Source organism: Strix uralensis, chromosome Z, assembly GCF_047716275.1.
Source record: "Strix uralensis isolate ZFMK-TIS-50842 chromosome Z, bStrUra1, whole genome shotgun sequence".
Taxonomy (NCBI): Eukaryota; Metazoa; Chordata; class Aves; order Strigiformes; family Strigidae; genus Strix; species Strix uralensis.
The window spans coordinates 91,239,952-91,258,233 of record NC_134012.1 but is presented as its reverse complement, the minus strand read 5'-3'; the positions used below and the strand labels follow the sequence as shown (position 1 = coordinate 91,258,233).

Here is an 18,282-nt window from a genome sequence, read left to right as displayed (position 1 = left end):
TGTCTGAGCTGTTTACATCTCTGTACCATGCTCGCCCCCAAAGCTAATCCAATCCTGCTTTTTCTAAGAGAAATTGTGACTTTCATTTATTGACACAAGGCGTTTATTCTGTTCTGATTACACCATCGTTGCAAAGGTCTTTACATGTGTTTTCTAGTGCTTTGCTTCATTCCAGGGAACTTGACCAGATACTAATGGTCCTTAGAAGACATTTCTTCTTCACCCAAGCCCTGCCAACACTAGCTGTCAAACTAGCCTAAGCAGTTCCATGGGTAGCTGTACACTTGGGGTGCCAGTAGGCTAATGTGGAGCTGGGTGATAGGCAGAGCATTGCAGAGCTCTGCTTCTGAGATGTGCCACATCTTGAATGAGGAATGCTTTGTCGCTTGCCAAGATTCAAGGCTATAAGAAAGGTAAAAATGTAGATTTTGAAATAATGGAACACGGCACAAAAAAAGAAGCTAAAATAACAAAACACACCCTGAAGATCATGCTTAAAAATACAGTTTCTCGTTGACTTCTCTAAGCCTCATGCAGCTTCCACCTCTCTTTCTATTATTTTTAAGTTGGGATTATCTATATCCTTGGGGGGGAGGAAGCACCAAAAAAAGGTGGAGTTTTTCTTTCTGTGCCACGTGAAACTAGAGGGGCATGGGTTTTTACTTCCTTCTTAAGAACACACCTTTCTTTATTTCTCCTGACTAGGCATTTGGTGCCGCACAGTAATGCTGAAACCTTACTTAATTCCCCTTAGTCTCTCAAAGTCTTTGATTAAGTTTTCTCCTGTGTGCCTTCATTAGCACATTCTTAACTTCAGGCTGTGTGCCATTGCCTTCTGGAGATACACCGGTAAAACCTTGATCGCACTATCAAAACCAGTAAGCGCAGTCTCTTCTTATGGGGCCCGCAACTAATTTTACCCTGCAAGCAGCACATGAAAACCAAACATGGATTGTAATGCTCGGAATAAGGTGATTAATTTAAATACCTGCCTCCCTTTCCATTTATCTCCTTGATTTTAAAGGGATCTTTTGTGATGTTGCATCACACCCCAACAGGAGAAATGGCAACGATTAACCTCAAATAAGAGCTATAACCCCAGCATACTTGTGGCTGTGTGCACTGTGTGTGCACTTCTCACTGTCTTAGCTGCTGCTGCCTTCTCCCCCTCCAGGTTCTCCTAAACTGTTGGGAGAAGAACATGCCCTCCTTAACTCTGCCATCACACCCTGATGGCCCTGTGCACCCATCAGGTTATTCCTCTTTTCATATGGCTGCAGAGGGATTTATGTGCGTAACTTCCATTTGTGTTAATGGGAATTCACTGCTTAAACACCAACTGTCAGCCTGCACAGAGATGAGAATAATACAGGTCTTTGTTCTCAGCCATGTAAGTGCAGAGGAGCATGCATTTCTGTTAAACACCTGGAGAACAGATAAAGGAACAATCTAACATAAAATAAACTCTCACTGAATAAAAGCAAAGGCTGACAGCGCCAGGACCTGGCATGCCTGTGTTGTGGCCATGCTGGTGCAGCTGTGGTTATATACAGCTTATTTACTGCCAAGGTGGTGCTGCAATTGAAGTGCAAACTGTTGATAAAGATGTCATGAAGCTTCCTTGGGAAATCTCCAGGGAAATCAATGGTTTTGTGCCTATTTATGCAAGGTTGTATTAGTGCAGACATTTTAGATCTTTGGTTAATTAACTAGAATTTGATGTTTCAGAGGGGAGCCAAATTCTCTCTTCTTGATACATTAGGCTCCCTGGGCCTTCTTTTATAAGATGCCTGTTTGTTTTTTTCTTTTTTCTGACTCCATCCTGACCATGCTCCTTTGCCCACCAGGCAGAGGTTTCCTTATTCTTCTCAGAGCTCACAGAGCTTGAGTTATGACAGGTCAAGAAGTCACCCAGTCCCAGTCATCAGCACTAGAGTAATATACTCCTACGTGCTCCTGTCCCCTTTTGGGTCCATGACCCTATGGAATGCTGGTGCTGCTGCACATCCCTAAATAGAACATCAGTTGGACACCCCTGATCTCCCCCTGACCTCTCTGAAGAGGGACATCTTATCACCATCTAGCGAGCAAACACTGTTATAATATAATAAGGACCTAATGAAGAAAATACTACTATGAAATACACAAAAGATCATTGTTACAAGTGAGAATTTCATGGAAGGCAACAGGTTGCTTCCATATTTTTGCTGACAGGACACTGTGATTGTAATCTGGAAAAGAGAGTACATAGATACCTGTGCATGGTGTATTTCATTTGGAATGATAGTTAAAGTGTTTATGAGCATAATGGATGTGACATGGTATTTAAAGGAAGCCTCTCAGAATGCCACTGAGTTTTTCATGTGAAGGATAATTGACTGTCAGAGCAGCATCTAATGCAAACCATGAGGGTCTTAAAGAAATAAATCCCAGATGCCTTGGATGGTGCTGTAGGGAATGCAGAAGCAATCTTCTCCCTGCAGTTCCAGGGATCTCCCATCCTCTCCACACATGCTTGGTGCAGAAAACCGTAGAACTGGCAACAGAGGACAGGACTGCAGTGCTGCAGTATGAGACAGCCTGTCCAGCATGCTGGACACTGCTCATCAGTGTCCCCTGTGATTACCACCTGGAAAACTGAAGGGCAGATCCATTGCAGATCTGTGCTCCTTTGCCTGCTGAGCTCTCCTAGTACGTCTGTTAGGCACCAGTGCTTGCTCTGCCACGGCAGTGGAGTTCACAGAGAGAGTACACAGGTTAAGCACAACCAGGACTAGAGCATCTCTGGGAGGCTACAGGAGATAAAACACTGTATAGCCATTATATGGCCCTTCAGGTGATGTTATACCATGCCAAAAGTGCCATTTCTCCCACAAGTGCAATTTATTTTTCCCATATGCAACAGCTCATGAGAAGACTCTGTAAAATGCCAAGGCTTTTTATTGTCTCTGCATGGGTTGGATTTCCTCTGTGTTCAATCACGGGGTCCCACTGAGGGGTATCCTAATTCCTCAGTGGTATGAGCTGGGTTTTTTGATGTGTATCTGAAGAGTGTGCATGTGACAATGTTTGAAGTGTCACCAGATACAGCATATGTGTTTGTGGTAGCTACTGCCTTGCAAATAACAGCAGGAGGTCTTGTGTAATACCCCTGTTACAAAGGGCACTTTAGTTGAAGGCTCTAACAAGTTGGGCTGTTGCTTTGCCCTCAGATATTGATTTTTCTATTCACGTAGGCATGATTAGCTTTTAACAAGCCCTTCCAAGCACACCCCCCACCCGGGATTCCACTTTGTTCACTGGTGATGATTAGGAAATACGTGCTAAAAGCAGTGTAGACACATCTGGGGTTTGCTGCAGTGGCTGATTAATCCCTGTGCTTTCCCCCCACAGTCAGGCATGTGCAGTTTAATGGTCAAATGAAGAGACACAGATTTATAGTCCAAGAACATAATCCTGAGACAGGTGGATCTCCATCAGCTCCCACTGATTTCTCTGTCCATCAAATCACCTAATTTCTCATGGGATCACAGCAAATATTTCAGGTACCTGGCAGACTTCCCCAACTTGCAACAGCCCCTTCCCTGACAGAGCAATGATATTTTTGGCCAGAAGAGAGTTTGTGAACACAAGATCCGAAATCTGGTGGCAACCAGACGTCAGAGATGAGATGATCTTGGGCTTCATTCCCTGCAGAATTGAATTTAGCTTTATTTCCCCTTCAGTGTAATCTGAGCAGCTGCACCCAAATGCAAGCTCTTTGACCAAGAGGTTTTTGGCTCTGCTCTGTCTCCTATAGGCTGCAAAGGGGACAGTCAGAAGTGACTGTTTTAATTTCTATTTTAAATTGTCAGGAGGTATCACGTTTGCAGGTGTTGGTGCCAGGAAAATGAGGTCAATAGTCACCACAGCAAGTTGCTGCTTTCTTTTTAAAGGCAAGAGGCTGCGCCTTTGTGGATTTCTTACTATTTTCCCCAGCTGATCATTGTTTGTTAAGGGCCTGGAGTACTGGGAAAGGGACTCTGATGGAGAAAGGGAGTTTCTAGCCACGCACCCTTCCTTCCCTGCTGCAGGTAAGTGGCACTCCACCACATCCTGATCAGTATGAATCACATTACACTGCACACACCCACTGAAACTATTTTCTGACCATTTCCATTTGGCATGTACCTTACAGCACTGTGTTGGCTCCCAGATGCTGGAGTAACTGGCAAGGTATGGGAATATTTCTGTATGAACCTATAATGCCAAAGCCACACACTTCAGATCACACCCAGGGAGATGAATGCACAGGGGTAGGAATCCAGATCAACCCTTCAAATTGAGTTACTTTAGATTTCTGCCAGGTTATCAGTTCCTTGGAGGAGCAGTTAAATGAATTTGGCTGAGTAGCTCCCAACAGTCAAGGACAGTCCTAGAGCAACTGGTCACTTCATGACATTGCCTTCCTGTGTCCATTTCATTTTCCTCCCACAGTCTGGTCATGATAACAGAAATATGTAGGATTTCTTTTTCCCTTCCTCTGCTGCATTGTGGTGTGCTTTCCTCTACCAGCTGGACAGTTTCACCTGCCTCATCCTCCGCAGGGATAAAGGACACTGTCAGTACACTTCATCTTTCCTCACCTGGGATACAGTATATTTTGGGTCCTTTGGTCTTTCATTATTCACTTTATGATTGTGCTGCTCTTTCCTGGACTACAGCAATTTGCAAATTGGATGTTCCTCCTACAATATATGTTTTAACAGCTCTCTGGTATTGAAGGGGTGACCATCAATGTCCCAATTTGTTCCTTTCAGTCCTGTGTTTCTTATGTATCCTACACTGATTTTCGACAGCAAGAGGATGCAGAAAGTCTGTCATAGCAAGGGCAGTTGGGACAAGATGCCCATCTGACCCCTTGTAGCCACTGTAGCTGCTCATAGCAACATGTGTGTCAGTGGTCCCCAGAGTGAAGTATGCTCCTTATCCTTCCCCTACACAAGTTGCTCCTCACTGGCCAAGACTAGTCAGGAAAAAGAGGAGAAGTTGGGATGAGGAAAACAGGCTGTGGGAGGAGATTCAGTCATCTAAGGCTGACCCTTGTGGGTTCATCAGGAAACCCTTCAGCACCATGTAGAAAGGCTTTTCTGGAGTTGTGACTCCCATGGTTAGCATGAGCAATGTACTTGTGTTGTTTTGGGAGCTGGAGATGAGGTTGTTTGGGTGGAAATGATCCCTGGACACTACACCAGTTCTGGGTGTGGGGAGTGCCCAGCTTGGCTCAACTGGCCACAGCCACTTCTCTGCAGTGAGAGATACCAGCCGTGGCAGAGCAGGTCAAGCTTCAAATCTTGCAGTTCAGGAGTTGCAAACTGCAGTTACATGAAAGTAAGGGAAAGCAAGGATCATCAGCGCTCCTTTTGAACTATACAGGATAGTTGGGAAAGCATCACTGTCAGTAAGTCTTCAGTTTTGCATCTTGATCATAGTTGAAATGCAGCACAGGCTGAATGACTGGAAGTCAATCTCCCAGATACAGTCCTAGGATAAGGTCTTAATGGCATGAATTTAAATCCATCCCACTCTAAGTTAGGCCTCTGTGACTAGTGGTCAGTTGGGAAAGTGGAAGACTCAAAGGTGAAACACCGTGGTTTGGAGGTAGCTGCCTGGCCAAGAAAAGAGCTCATTTACTGAAAAGGCAACAGACTGAACTTCTTCCCACAACTATGGGTCACAGCAAACTGACTGCTGCCCTGCTGCAGCTGGTCAGCTTAATCTCTGCCCAACCCGTGCTGGCTGCAGTGGGAGCTCAAAACACCCAGCATACATGTACACCCTTTATGCAGGGACTGAAATTTTGACAACTGACCTTGCAGGCTGCAGCCCTCCCTGATGTGATCAGAAATTTGAAAAGGAGAATGCAAATGGTGTGATTATTGGGAATATGCTATCCAGGGACCAAAGTGTAAGGCAAGGACAAGAGACCTCAGAGCTGAGTTCATAACACTGAGTCACTCCTGCTCTTCTGAGTGCTTCCACATGTGCTGAGCTTCCCTATATGAGCAGGTTCACTGAAGTCCATGGGGAAAGCATAGTTGAGGGAAAAAGTCATTGCCAATGCATGTGAGGTAGATTTCAGTGCCAAGAAAAATCATTAACAGAACAGCCTACCCAATTTTTAGCTATTTTAAAGTCTAAACAAGCCCCAAGGCCATCTGATTTTATGGTTGGGTCCACCCTCATGTCAAAGGAAGCAGATGAACCTAAGTCTAGAAATGAAGAAATGACTGTGGTCGAGGTCAAAGTGCTAAGAAGCAAGTATAAAGACAAGAGCAAAGAAAGGAGTACTGTGGAATGAATCATCATTAAGGGGGGAAAAAGCAGAAGAAAGTTCTAAGAAGGAAGAAAACTCCAGAATTAAGCAAGAACAAGGAGTTCTCCAAATATGTAGAAGGACCAAAATTAATCCAGATCCTTGCACTTTTGATTGCAGGAAAAAACGTGATACATGTGGCTGTTGCTGTTGAGATGGGGTGTGGGTGGTGAGAACATGAGAAATGGCTAGTGCAGGGGGAATTCCTTCTCAGATTAGATGCTTTTCAGCTCAAAATAATCTAAAAATGACCTGGGTCTTGAGAAGATTAGTCCTACATGCCATGTCCCATGTTGGCTTTTTGTATGGACATTTTGTGTTGGAATTAGGAAGCCAATTCAATGAACATTGCCTCAAATGGGTATAGCTTGGAAGAACAACCCTGAAGTCACTGCAAAGGGACACAGGGTCTTGTTGTTCCTTCAGAAATTGCTTATGGTGCTATAGGGTCCTCTTCATTGCCGCTCTGCACTTCAAGATTCATGACCATGGGAGTACTGCCATTGCAGCATCTTGGGTCCTCCACAGCTTTTCTCTTGACAGGACTTCAGAAAATTTCACCTTCTAGAAAATACTCTTTGGCAAGCCTTGACTCTCTCTGTTACTATAATTAATCAGCTGATTAATGTGTTGAAGTGTTTGTGGGTAGGCTTGAAATTAATTCTAAGTGTTCACATAAATCCAGCAGGAAAACACAGAAGATTAAGGAAAAAAACAGAGATAAATACATACAGAAATCTTTTACGTTAAACTTTCTCTTGCTGTCTGCAATAAATTGGCATGTTCCTGGCAGACATTACTGTCAACACAACTTCAGGAAAGAATATTGTGATCTTAGAGTAATTGCAATTCACGGGAATAGAGAAGCAGGAGGTGGATTAAAGTTGTAGTTGGCCCAGTTTTAGTCTCGTAGTGTCACTGGTAGGTAAAATGCCAGGGGGAGTGGCATATAGGAGGGCACTGTATTGTGGATGGTCCCACAATCTGGAAAAAAAAGTGAATGTTTGGTTCATTGAAGGTGGGACAACGAGTGGGAAGATGGGGAAGCTCATGAGAGTGCTGAGGGGTTTTGGTAGGAGGGTCCCCTCGACAGCAGTGAGGCCAGGAGGGTGTCCCAGAGGCCAAGGGGAGGTCATGCTCTCAGGGATGAGCAAGCCCTGACGTTTCAGCGCCAAAGTGATCCTCCGGCTAGCTGGAGGAAGCTCTGTGGTTGAGTTATGCAATTGTGCTCTATGAGGTTTTTCTCTGCAGAGTTTTTGCTACTCACAGCTATTGGAAAGTGGGTGAGGTGGAGACTTAGGATCAACTTGTAGGACAGTGTCTCTGAGTTTAAGGAGTCCTGGCCAACTCCAGCATTACGGACGCAGAGAGAGGGGCTGCTGCTGGGAAATGGATCCCTTATCAAGTTCATCCTTTTTTAAAGCAATTTGATATGTTGGACTCTTGTACTCGTTTGGTTTCCTTTTGAAAGCTTCCGCGTCAGCAGGAGGTAAGTAAGGCGAGCAGCAGTTGCCTCTGGAGTTAACTGGGGTGCCCCAAGTCTAGGTGCTCTCTCTGCTTTTCTGTTTTACTCTTCCACAGCTTGTTGTGCTGAAGCATTTTAGTTTTAGGGGAGCTACTACATTCTCCCTATCTGCAGGAAACAGAATTTAAAAAAAAAAAAAAAAAAAGAAAAGAAAAAAAGGAAGAATTTGGCAAGGAGCCAAGCCCAGTGACTGAAGTAAGAAGTAGGGAACTTGGAGTAAGTTTAGTTACCAGGACATTGCATGGCAGAGCGGGTCCGTAGTGGATTTTAAGGGCTGGGAGACAAGCACGCGATGCCCATTTCACAGCGCAAAGAAGCTTTGCTTTCTTAGATGAATGTCCTGGCGCTGCAACTACGAGCGAAGCTGTTGGTCTTGGGAGGGGATAAAGCTGCGTGTAAATGAGAAGAGAGGAGTGTACCGAAGTGCTATGGAGGGCAGCAACTTTGTTGCTGTGACTTTTACAAGCCTTCAAGGGTAAGATTTAATGCTTTCCTTCCTCTTGTTTTCTCTCTCAGTATTTGGGGGCAGAAAACTTGATATTTTTTTTTCAGACCCGAGAGCTTTGCAAAGCTTAATCAAAGTGCTTGGGGTTGAGCTTTTTCTGAGAGCGAGCTGATAGACTTCTGGGTGGAGTGAGCTGAGCTGTGCATGATTTCAAGCAGCAGCAGCCGCCCGGGGAAGCTGCTATTGTTCGCATTGTTTCGGAGGGAGCAGACTGCAGCCTGCATTTCTGTTTGGGAACGCGCTCTGCCTCAGCTGTTAATCGGTAACTTGAGCATTGCAACTAACTTACCCAAAGGAGCTGAATGCAAATTTTTGACTGCCATTCTGGTGTCAGTTTAAGGAGTGTTTTAATGAAGACAGATGGAGGATATTGGATCACTACTTTAAAACGTGGCAGATAACAGACTGAGTCTGTTTCCCAGCAATTATAGCTAATTGCATTGGCACATTTGAGTGTAGGGGGTAGAAGCACACAGTTTCATCGGTTTCTGTATGTATAGCTTGGAACAGCACCAAAAAATAGCTGGAGGGCTAGTTCACCTCATCCAGGATACCTCTTCAGGTATTTAAAAAGCTGGGAAGGTTTCAGAGATACTTTCAAACTCTTTGCACTGAGCTAGTAGATTTAAACCAGAGTCATCACTCCTTTTGTAAAGCCTGATGCCAAGAATGACCATCTATAGCTTCTGAAATTTATTCCAGGTTGAATTCAGGCAAATCCGATTTCAGCCCCAAAAGAGTGTTATTCTGGGATTAAAAACACACGTTCTGGTTGTCCGTCCTGCAGCTCGCTCTCTATGTTTCCCACTTGCAAAGTGGGGAGTGCTGCAACACATGCTACTCCGTTTTGCTCTTGAGGTGTTCAGACACAAAAGGATGTAAGGAGGGGTGGAGAAATACAAACGCTAACACATTTCTATGTTAAAAGATGATTAGTAATAATTATTTCTAATGGCTGAAATTATGTCCGCTTTCGATAGGGGAAAGCAAATGGATCGTACTCTTTGGAACCAAAAATTGAGCAATTTGACTGAAGTAGTCAATACATCAGAAGTTCAAAGGGGGTCCTTTGCAAACATACTTTTTGCGTGGCACATTACAAGGTCGGTTCAGGCCAGGTGTGCCAGGCCTTTACATTGGTCTTGACAGTGCACTGGCAAATACTGCACCAACTGTGATGCCCTTCTCTGCAATACCTGGGAGTGAACGTGACTCTCCTGATTTAGCATCTGACATGTGCACCCCTTTAGCAGGTGTGCAACTAAGGCACAGAGAAATCAGGGTTTTTAAGGACCTGATGTATTTTAAACCCTTGATATTTTCCCTTTTGTGCTTCCAAATCCAAAGTGATGTGTGTTCAAAATTTAGGGACTTAGAATTGGTTCATCTCACGGATTTAACAGCATTACTCCATGAAGAGCACTAGGCAGCACAGGCAGTCTTGAACCTTGTCTGTCACGATGCCCACTGCTTGAGATCTACTTTCTCATATAGTGAGCTATTAGTTGGATATTTAGTACTTTAGCCTGAAAAAAAAAACCCAACAAGTTCTGAGGCCTATAGATAGATTGAAAAAAATTTAATTTATAAATCTTGCTCATGTACAAAAACTGACCTGACCTGGAAAGCTGGAGAATGGAGGCATCGTATGCTTTCTGAATTTTTACCTGGACAGATCTATTTAAGCTTTTTAGGGTATATACATACCATACTATTTTTGGTGGCTGGAGAAATCTTGTTCTCCTGCCTAATTCTCCTGGAATCTGGGTGCTTGCTTCTAGTATTATATCACAATTTGCTGCCCCTCAGATCTGCTACAGCCACTGTTTGGGCAGGAATTTTGGTCTGAACTACACCCCATGGTCTAGATTAAAATAACCCTTCAAAAAAATGACTGTATTTAACACTGATCATTTCACCAAGCCAGGGAACAAGGTGATGAGAACAGAAGCATCAAGTATTTTCTAATTTGTATTTGCCATTGAATCTGATGTATCATGTAGCTACATCTGGAGAAATGGGACCAAGAAACTAGCCATGTTTTCCATCTGCAGCATCTGCTCTCCATTCATCTGAGTTGTGCCATGTCTTTTCTCATTTTGCCACTCATCACTGCAATGGTGGGAAGTGCCTTCCTCCACCTCCAGTTTGCAGTACAGCCCTTAGCCAGCCATGGTTTCAGATTAGTCTGTAGCCCTTGCAAATTCCACGTGCCATAGCTCATTGCAACCTGCCCCTCCTGCAGGAAGAGCTTTGCAGCTGTGTTTTTAAGCCAAATCTGTCTCTTGTCTCTCTTAAATAAGGCTGAGCTTGGTTTGTGAGAAAGCATCCCTTCCCTATTCAAGACCCATCAAAGTAGTTTCTTGCTATGGATATTAAAGTGCTCAGAGCCCATGATTAAACTGTCAGTAGCCATAAAGCAGGTGGATTGTCTTTGCAGAAGTGTAAGCTGTAGCTAGACAGTTTGTAGAGCACTGTAGGTACAAAAGCCTTCTAGAGTGAGAAGGGATAATTTATTCATAGTTTATACCCCCAAATCCCCATAAACGAGGAACTGGGAATTTGAGCTTTGAATAATTTTTGCTATAGGCTTTGGAAACATAGGGAAGTAACACGTGTTCTGTTAAGCAGAGAGGTTGGAGCTGCATGGTTACTCAAATACTGTGAGCCCCCATTGATTACTGAACAATGCAGGGTACCTGGAGTAAACAGAAATAAAAAAAAAAAAAAAACAAACAAAAAAACGCCAAAAAAACCCCAACAACCAAACCACAGCAAAATAATTGAGTGGAAAATTGAACAAAAAAAAAAAAGTCTAGAAGGGCTGACCCAGGCTTTGGAAGGCAACTTGAGGAGATTGAAGCAGTGCTTCACTTTGCCTCTGAAAATAGCTGGTGCCAGGGAAAATTAATGCAAACAGGAAATTGCCTTTTTTCTGACTATAGAAAGTTTTCGTGTGTTTTATGGGTTTTCACTTAATTCAGGAATAGGAGGCTGTGAAAGCATCTTACCAAAATTTGAGAAGTACTTCACGCCACATGAAAATGAAACGTGAGAGATATCATTTTTTCCAGAAAGCACAAAGGGAAATTAAAACTGTAGCAGTGTATCTGAGTGATATGAGGCTGAAGATCCATTGTTGCAATTTTGGAAAGGAAACCAAATCTCAAATTTGAAAAATAGAGAGGTACGTAAAGAAAACTGAACAGGGACATGAATTTTGATTACAAGTGGAATCTGGAAAAAAAAAAAATACCCTGAGGCACATTATTGATAGATACAGGTTCAAAGATCTTGGAACCTGCAGGTAGGATTGAAAGTCCAAAATAGCTCAAGAAAAAGACCTGGGACTGAACAGCAGGCAGAGCTAAGGTCAGCCAAGAGACCACATCTGGCTGTGGAAGCTGTGATAGCTGAGACAAGTGGAGCGGTACCTGGAGCACCACCAAAAGGGGCAACTCCACCACCATTCGCTTAGGTTTGTTTTCACACTTGCAGCCAATGGTCAGTGAACTCTCAGACTGAAAACAGACACCTGGAAGTGTGAAGGTGTACTGGCACAAACAGGGGTGTGAGCAGGCAGGCACACACAGAATCTATAGCCAGCATGAGAGTGGCTTGCTAGGTAGAGTACAAGGATTAGATGTGTGAGTCAATAATAAAGCAGCAAAGGAAGGTATTTGCAATATTACAAAAATAAAGGATACACCTTAGTGTAATAGGGGTGTGTCAACCCCTTAATGCCATTGTGTGTGTGCCCCATTGAATACTGACACATTCTCAAATGACATTGTGGTTTGGGCAAGCCGGGAACTGAGTTTTGCATAAAGGATCAGGTCAGCTTGGGAAGGATTCATAACTCCTGGGTTTTAACTAAGTAAGCAGCTATGCTAAATCTGTATGAAGGAAATGACGTACCAGAGAGGTAATTGGTACAAATGGATATGGCAAAGTTATCACCCATGTCTGCCCTAAAAAGCAAGGTTTTGTGGGAATGGTGAGACTGTAAGGATATTTGTGCTGGCCATGATGGTAACTTAAATTTGCTGCTGAGTAAAGATGGTCAGTGATCCTAGTCAAACACACTGAGAAACTGAAGGAATTAAAGATGCCCTCCTTGCCAAAATTGTGTATTGTTGCAGTCTTGTTTTCATAGTGCAGTCACGCCAGAAACCAGTGATTAAAGAATCACAGTAATTAACAAAAGCCATGTGTCAGAGCTGAAGGATATTTCAGGTTTTTGTTTGTGAGATGTGAATCTTAACTCTATTGTTTGTTTCATGTTATTACTGCTGAAAGAAAGCTTATAACCACCCTCTCTCGTCTGCTCCCCCACAAATATAAACAGCCTTTTTTTCCCTCATCTGAAATTATATGCCTTGTCAATTGAGTACACAGCTGGGAGAGGTTCGGTAGCTGCAGATAGTTTTTCTAAAACATTTGGCAAATACAGCAAAATCCAGAGTTCAGCAGTATAGCCATATAATGATTACAACCAGCCAACCTTTTCCATCATTGTGTGACAGTGATTATCAGAGTGGTGGCTCCTGGTGCTCTAGGAAATCTGAGGTCTTTACATCTGGGTGTGTAGGTAACTTGTCTTGCTCCTTCCACCATGTTATGGGGAGCTCTCAGTCCTAGTTAGGAGGGTTTTGTAAGACATAATAGCAGTTGTAAAACATGGAAGAAGTATGTTGAAAATGATAGACTGAGGTCATTAAGGATGGAAAGTGAGGTTGGTCAGCAGGGTTGAGACACTGAATATGGTAACTTTAAGTGGTTTAGCCCATGGACAGAGGAAATTTTGGGGAGAGGTGTTGCCAAAACATTTATGCTGGTGAGCAAAAAAAATTGGATCTACATGAGTGAATAGAAAAAGGATCTCTTTCAAGCACAGCAGGCACAGAGGGGCTACTGAACACTGCTGTGAGCTGCAGGGAGCATCATGTCAAGGCTGCACCGTGCCCAGGGTGTGCAGCTCTTAGCTGGCTGGCTGGAGCTCACCTGATGCTGTTTGCCTTATCTCAGGATCATTGAATTGCAGCTGCCAAATACAGCTTTGCTTTAGCATACGGAATAGACATCTGCACAGAAATGTTCAACCTGTGCGACGACTGTAGTTTTCCTTAAAGTTTACCTTCATTTTCTGAAAAGATGTGAAGCCCAAGCTTGCACTGGGCATGGTCCTAATGTATCAGGCTTGCATTTGGGCAGCAGCATGGGCTGTATTCGCATTTGTGTGTTCCAAATTACAATATATTTGCTATACTTGTCTCCTTAGACACCCTTGCTCTGTCACCTGCAAAACTTGTTCTAGATAGATTATGATTCCCTCAAATGTCTCACCTTGGCTCCACTGGCCAGTTAAGCAACTGGTACAGCATTCGTGTTGATTCAGGATCCCGGTCAGCCAGGCGTGTCAGGCAGTGCCAACTTTTCCCATGCTCATGGATCTTCTCAGGCTGTCAGCATCAACATCACCATTAAGTCCTTTAAATAAACTGTCTGATGCTTGGAACACCAGAAGTTTCATTGCCAACAGGTATTGATGTGATTTTGTTTTATGTTCCTCTCCATATCAAGATGTATTCAGTGCCTTAAATGCATTTCTAGTGACTGGCTTTTGACTTCTGGGTCAGGAACTTTGCAGCCAGCGGGGGAGAAATTTTACTCAGAGCCATATAGGCTAGTCCACTCCAAACACAGAAGGTGACCAGCAGACAAACAACAGTGTGAGCCAGCACATGTTGAGCACAGGCAGATGTACAGGAAACCAGCATTTCCCACTGCTTCCTCCTCCTCAGGGAGGCTGGTCTTGCTCTGGATAGTCACACAGTTCCTCTGTACCTTAAGTACAAGTCCTGTGCATGTATTTCTCCTTTTTATATAGGGCCAAGGTAGTAGAAATGTCCTTTGCAGTCTCTCCTCCACCGGCTCCTTCCTTGTGCCATATCAGGAAATGAACAGATCAAAAATGTTCAAGGTAAGGTAGCCCACACAGATGCAGTGCAACTTGCAAACCTGAGATGGTTTTGCATTTTAAAACACACTATGTGATAAACTGTAGCTGTTGGCCACGGTGCTTAGGAGTTGGGTTCTCCCATTCTATGGGCACAGAATTACATGTATGGGCTGCATCATGTCATGCTGCAGGACAAGAAACCCCCATTGTGAATTACCTACTCTTTTCTCTTGCAGAAGTTCCATGGAGTTGGACTAAAATAAAGTTTTGGGATGTCTCTATTTGGATTACAATTTGGAAAGAAGAAATTGAGAGGTGAGTGTGGTCTGGTAATGCCATTATCATGGGTAACAAGCTAAGGAATGTAAATACAGCACACGTGTGAGCCCTTGAGATCATGTCGGGGAGTATGTCTTACACCTGCAGAGCAGTCAGGGGACTTTCCTGCATTTTGTACTACTTTGGAGGACTGCTGCAGACTGTGTGCCAGTGAATGCGGGGACATCTGCAACAGAACAGGGGACATCTGCAAAGTTTGTGCTCTGTCATGGCACATGACAGGCTTGGGGAAGTTGAGTTTCGGTGGTTTTTCTACAAGGATCTTTTGGGGGAGTGAGTAGATGAGCAATGCACAGTGCCCTCTCCCAAGCAGTTTATAAAATATCCTAGAAGCAAGTTAGTGTGAAGGTCTGATGCAGTCTTTTGATGATGAAATGTGTTGAAGGCAACGGTCCAGATATTCCCTTCAGTGAGAGGCGGAAAGAAGAGCAAAGTAGAGAGATGCATCCTGAGAGCACCGAAAAGCTGCTGAGGGGAACACTAACTCTGGAGGAGAAGCCAGAGCCTATATAAGTCCCTCTTTGTGAGCTCCATGTGGCACCCAAATAAATGGGTGTGGAGATAGGAAGCAGACATGCTCTGGAGCATGATCTTCTACAGACTTTGCAGCAGAAATCCCTGAAGAGGTGAATGCTTGGAAGAAGTTCAGCAGGAGGGCTATTAGCGTATCCTTAAAGTGGGCCAGCTTCCCACAGCCTCTTAGGGTGCATCTTCATCAGGCTTTGCAGGAGGAGCCACTGAACTCAGTCTCGTGTTTTATCACTTCAGGTCCAGGCCCAGGGTGCAACCTCCAGTCAGGGATCCAGGTCCGCAGATGCTCTGAAGAAGGAAAGTCTCTAGCCTTTCTTTTCCAGGGTGTTCCTCCCTCTATTTCATGAATGCAGAGATTAGTGCCCCACTCATATTTTGACGTGAAATTATTTTTTCCCAACCTCTCTGAGCTCAGAAGACTCAATAGCTTTTTCCCAAGGGTTTATTTTTGCAATTGTGCTGCTGTTTCCCCTTCCTAGCACAGGGCAGACTGTGAGCCCTGATGTTAAGACAGGGACATCCGTTTGCTGCTCTGATAGTCCCAGGAGAGGAGGTTGTGATTGATCCCGGGGAAGGATCTCTGCCAGCCCGAGGTCTCTTTCTCCATCTTGGCTTTGGAGACGAGGGAGCACAGGCTTGTCTGTGAGCTGCTGTCCACTCAGGGCATTCCCTCTTGTAAAACAGTAGCTGTTCTGACTATCAAAAAGATTATGTTGCTATATTAGGAGAATTTTGTGTTTTGCCTGGCCCTGTATCTGAGTTTTAGCAGAGAAGTGTTCAGCTCCCCCTTCAACCAAGTGTATAAGAAACTCAGATCTTCCTAGATATAAACCCCCTGCTTTATGGGGAAAAATGATTTTATGCGCTTTTCATCACCACTTCAAAACCAATTAATTCAAACTGGAGAAAGTTCAGAGAAGGATAAAGGAAGTTGGGGTGATCAAGGAATGAGGAGCTTCCATAACAGGAAGCTAAAAGAGCTTTTTTTTCTCCCCTTTTATTTTTAATTCTTTTGTTTTTCAGACCAAAAGCTGAAAGGACTATGATTGCTCCTTGCAAACATTTCACTGAAGTAAATGCCAGGGTTGAAGTGCTATTTTATTCCAACAGTTTATAAACTTTTGTATTTGGAGAAGTCCATAGAACTATGCTGCCTGAGAGCAGGCAAGGCTCTTCTGTGAGGAACATCCCATGCACTCATCTTGGAGGGACAGTACTGCTCATGGAAAGACCAAATTTCTATTCCAAAAACAAAGCTGGGTGACAGTTGTTAACCTTACTGAAAAGCCATGCTTCTGGTATGACTTTCATGGGAGGCAATAGATTATCTCAGCATCAGCTGCTGAAACTGGGATCAGAATTTCTCCCATGAGAACCAGTAATATTTTGCTGTTTCTCTCCAGCAAGACAGGGCTGTTTCTACATGATCTGAGATGCAGGCAAAATTAGAACCTTAGTGAAGCTCTTCAAGCCAGAATGAATCACAGAATCACAGAATCAACTATGTTGGAAAGGACCTTGAAGATCATCTAGTCCAACCATTAACCTAACACTGCCAGTTCCCATCTACACCATATCTCTCAGCGCTATGTCAGTCCAACTCTTAAACACCTCCAGGGATGGGGACTCCACCACCTTCCTGGGCAATCCATTCCACTGCCTAATAACCCGTTCTGTAAAGAAATGCTTCCTGAAAAGTGAGGAAGTATATCTCTTAGATAAGCAGCAGTAGTGATTCTCTGGAAAAGGTGCCTGAGATCTTTTACACTGTGGTTTAACCTACAATGAACATTGATGAAACAGAGAGGAATGGGGGGACCTCCATTTCACAGAGTGTGTGGGAAGAAATAAAGATCATGCCTTGATAAATGTGAAATATATCTGCTCACTGGCTTGATCCCATGGCAGCTTAACTCAACACTAGTGCTTTGTACCTCGAGGATGGGGATGGTGAAGTACTGTCTACGAAACAAACAGTAATAGGGAACAGGGAAAAGTCATCTACACAAATAACCTTATCCCAGGGTGTGTGCTTCCAGTCAATGGCAAAAGCAGTCATTGCCGCAGCTTTGTCTCCGTAAGACCAGCCTAGGGGCACTGTGAGAGGAAGAGGAAGGATATAAACTGAGCCAGGGCTTTTAGAAAATTCCAGTGGGTTTTTGTTCTGGCTGCTAGGGGCAGCCTGCTCTCCTGGGCAGCTGCGTTTTGAGTAGCTGGGCTCTGGACAGAGCTTGGCAGGGGTACCAGCTCCCTGCATAGAAGGCAGCCCAAGACTGGCTCTACAGACATAAAGCTTGGCTGCCTTCTGGGACTACCATTCAGATCAGATAGGAAATGTCTTACCACAACAGACACTGAGTATGAAAAAAAATATTTATTTTTACATAATTTCCCATGAGGGAAATAACTGTGAATTGAAAAACTTCTCAAAGTTTGTTTCAGACCTATATTTATTTTTGACTTTTACATCACTTCCTATCACTGTGTATCACTGTTACTAACAACATGTGCAATTGTGTCAAGCTGTGGCATTACCAGAGTGTCTAGGAGATATGGTTTTCTAGTAAAGGAAATTATATGTGACAGCCAGTCACTGTCTGACTAGTTTTTAAAATAAAACCAAATTACTATTTCAGCTGCTTTATTTCTCATGCTGATATTGGTCAAAATATTGTGAACTACTCTTACAAAACACAGGATATAAAATTCTAAGTCAAATTTGAAAAATAAATTTTTTAAATTAAAGTTTTCCAAAATGAAAACGAGACAATTTCTATTGCTAATATATTTGAAATATACCTACTTTCATTCTGAAGTGGACTGAAAGCAAACATGAAAAGTTATAGATGCTTCTTGAGAAATAGACTGTTGCAAGGTGTTTCTGAGACATGGTGAGTCCTCACCCCTTGCCCAGAGCTAAGGCAGGTGGGTGAGGCATCACTGGGAGGAGGAAGCAAAGAAAAACCAGAACTGGTATTATTGAAGGAGACAGGGAAAGGAGAGATGAGGCAGACTCTGTCCCTTCCCAGAATAACCTAAAAGGGAATATTTTCTGTTTTAAGGTT

General features: G+C 43.6%; 1 protein-coding gene across 2 annotated transcripts in view; it reads left to right on the top strand.

Moving 5' to 3' along the window:
- The first annotated feature begins 7,693 nt into the window (after nt 1-7,693).
- The window catches only part of LOC141937384 (phospholipid-transporting ATPase ID-like), a 75,176-nt gene continuing 64,587 nt past the window's right edge, over nt 7,694-18,282 (top strand). The window contains exons 1-2 of one of the 2 annotated variants that reach the window (XM_074854941.1): nt 7,694-8,355; nt 14,584-14,662. In XM_074854941.1, coding sequence (XP_074711042.1) covers nt 14,620-14,662 — 43 coding nt within the window. In that variant the 5' untranslated portion in view covers nt 7,694-8,355; nt 14,584-14,619. Of the gene's footprint in view, nt 8,356-14,278; nt 14,369-14,583; nt 14,663-18,282 lie in introns of those variants that run through there. The other variant, XM_074854942.1, reaches the window with a different exon arrangement.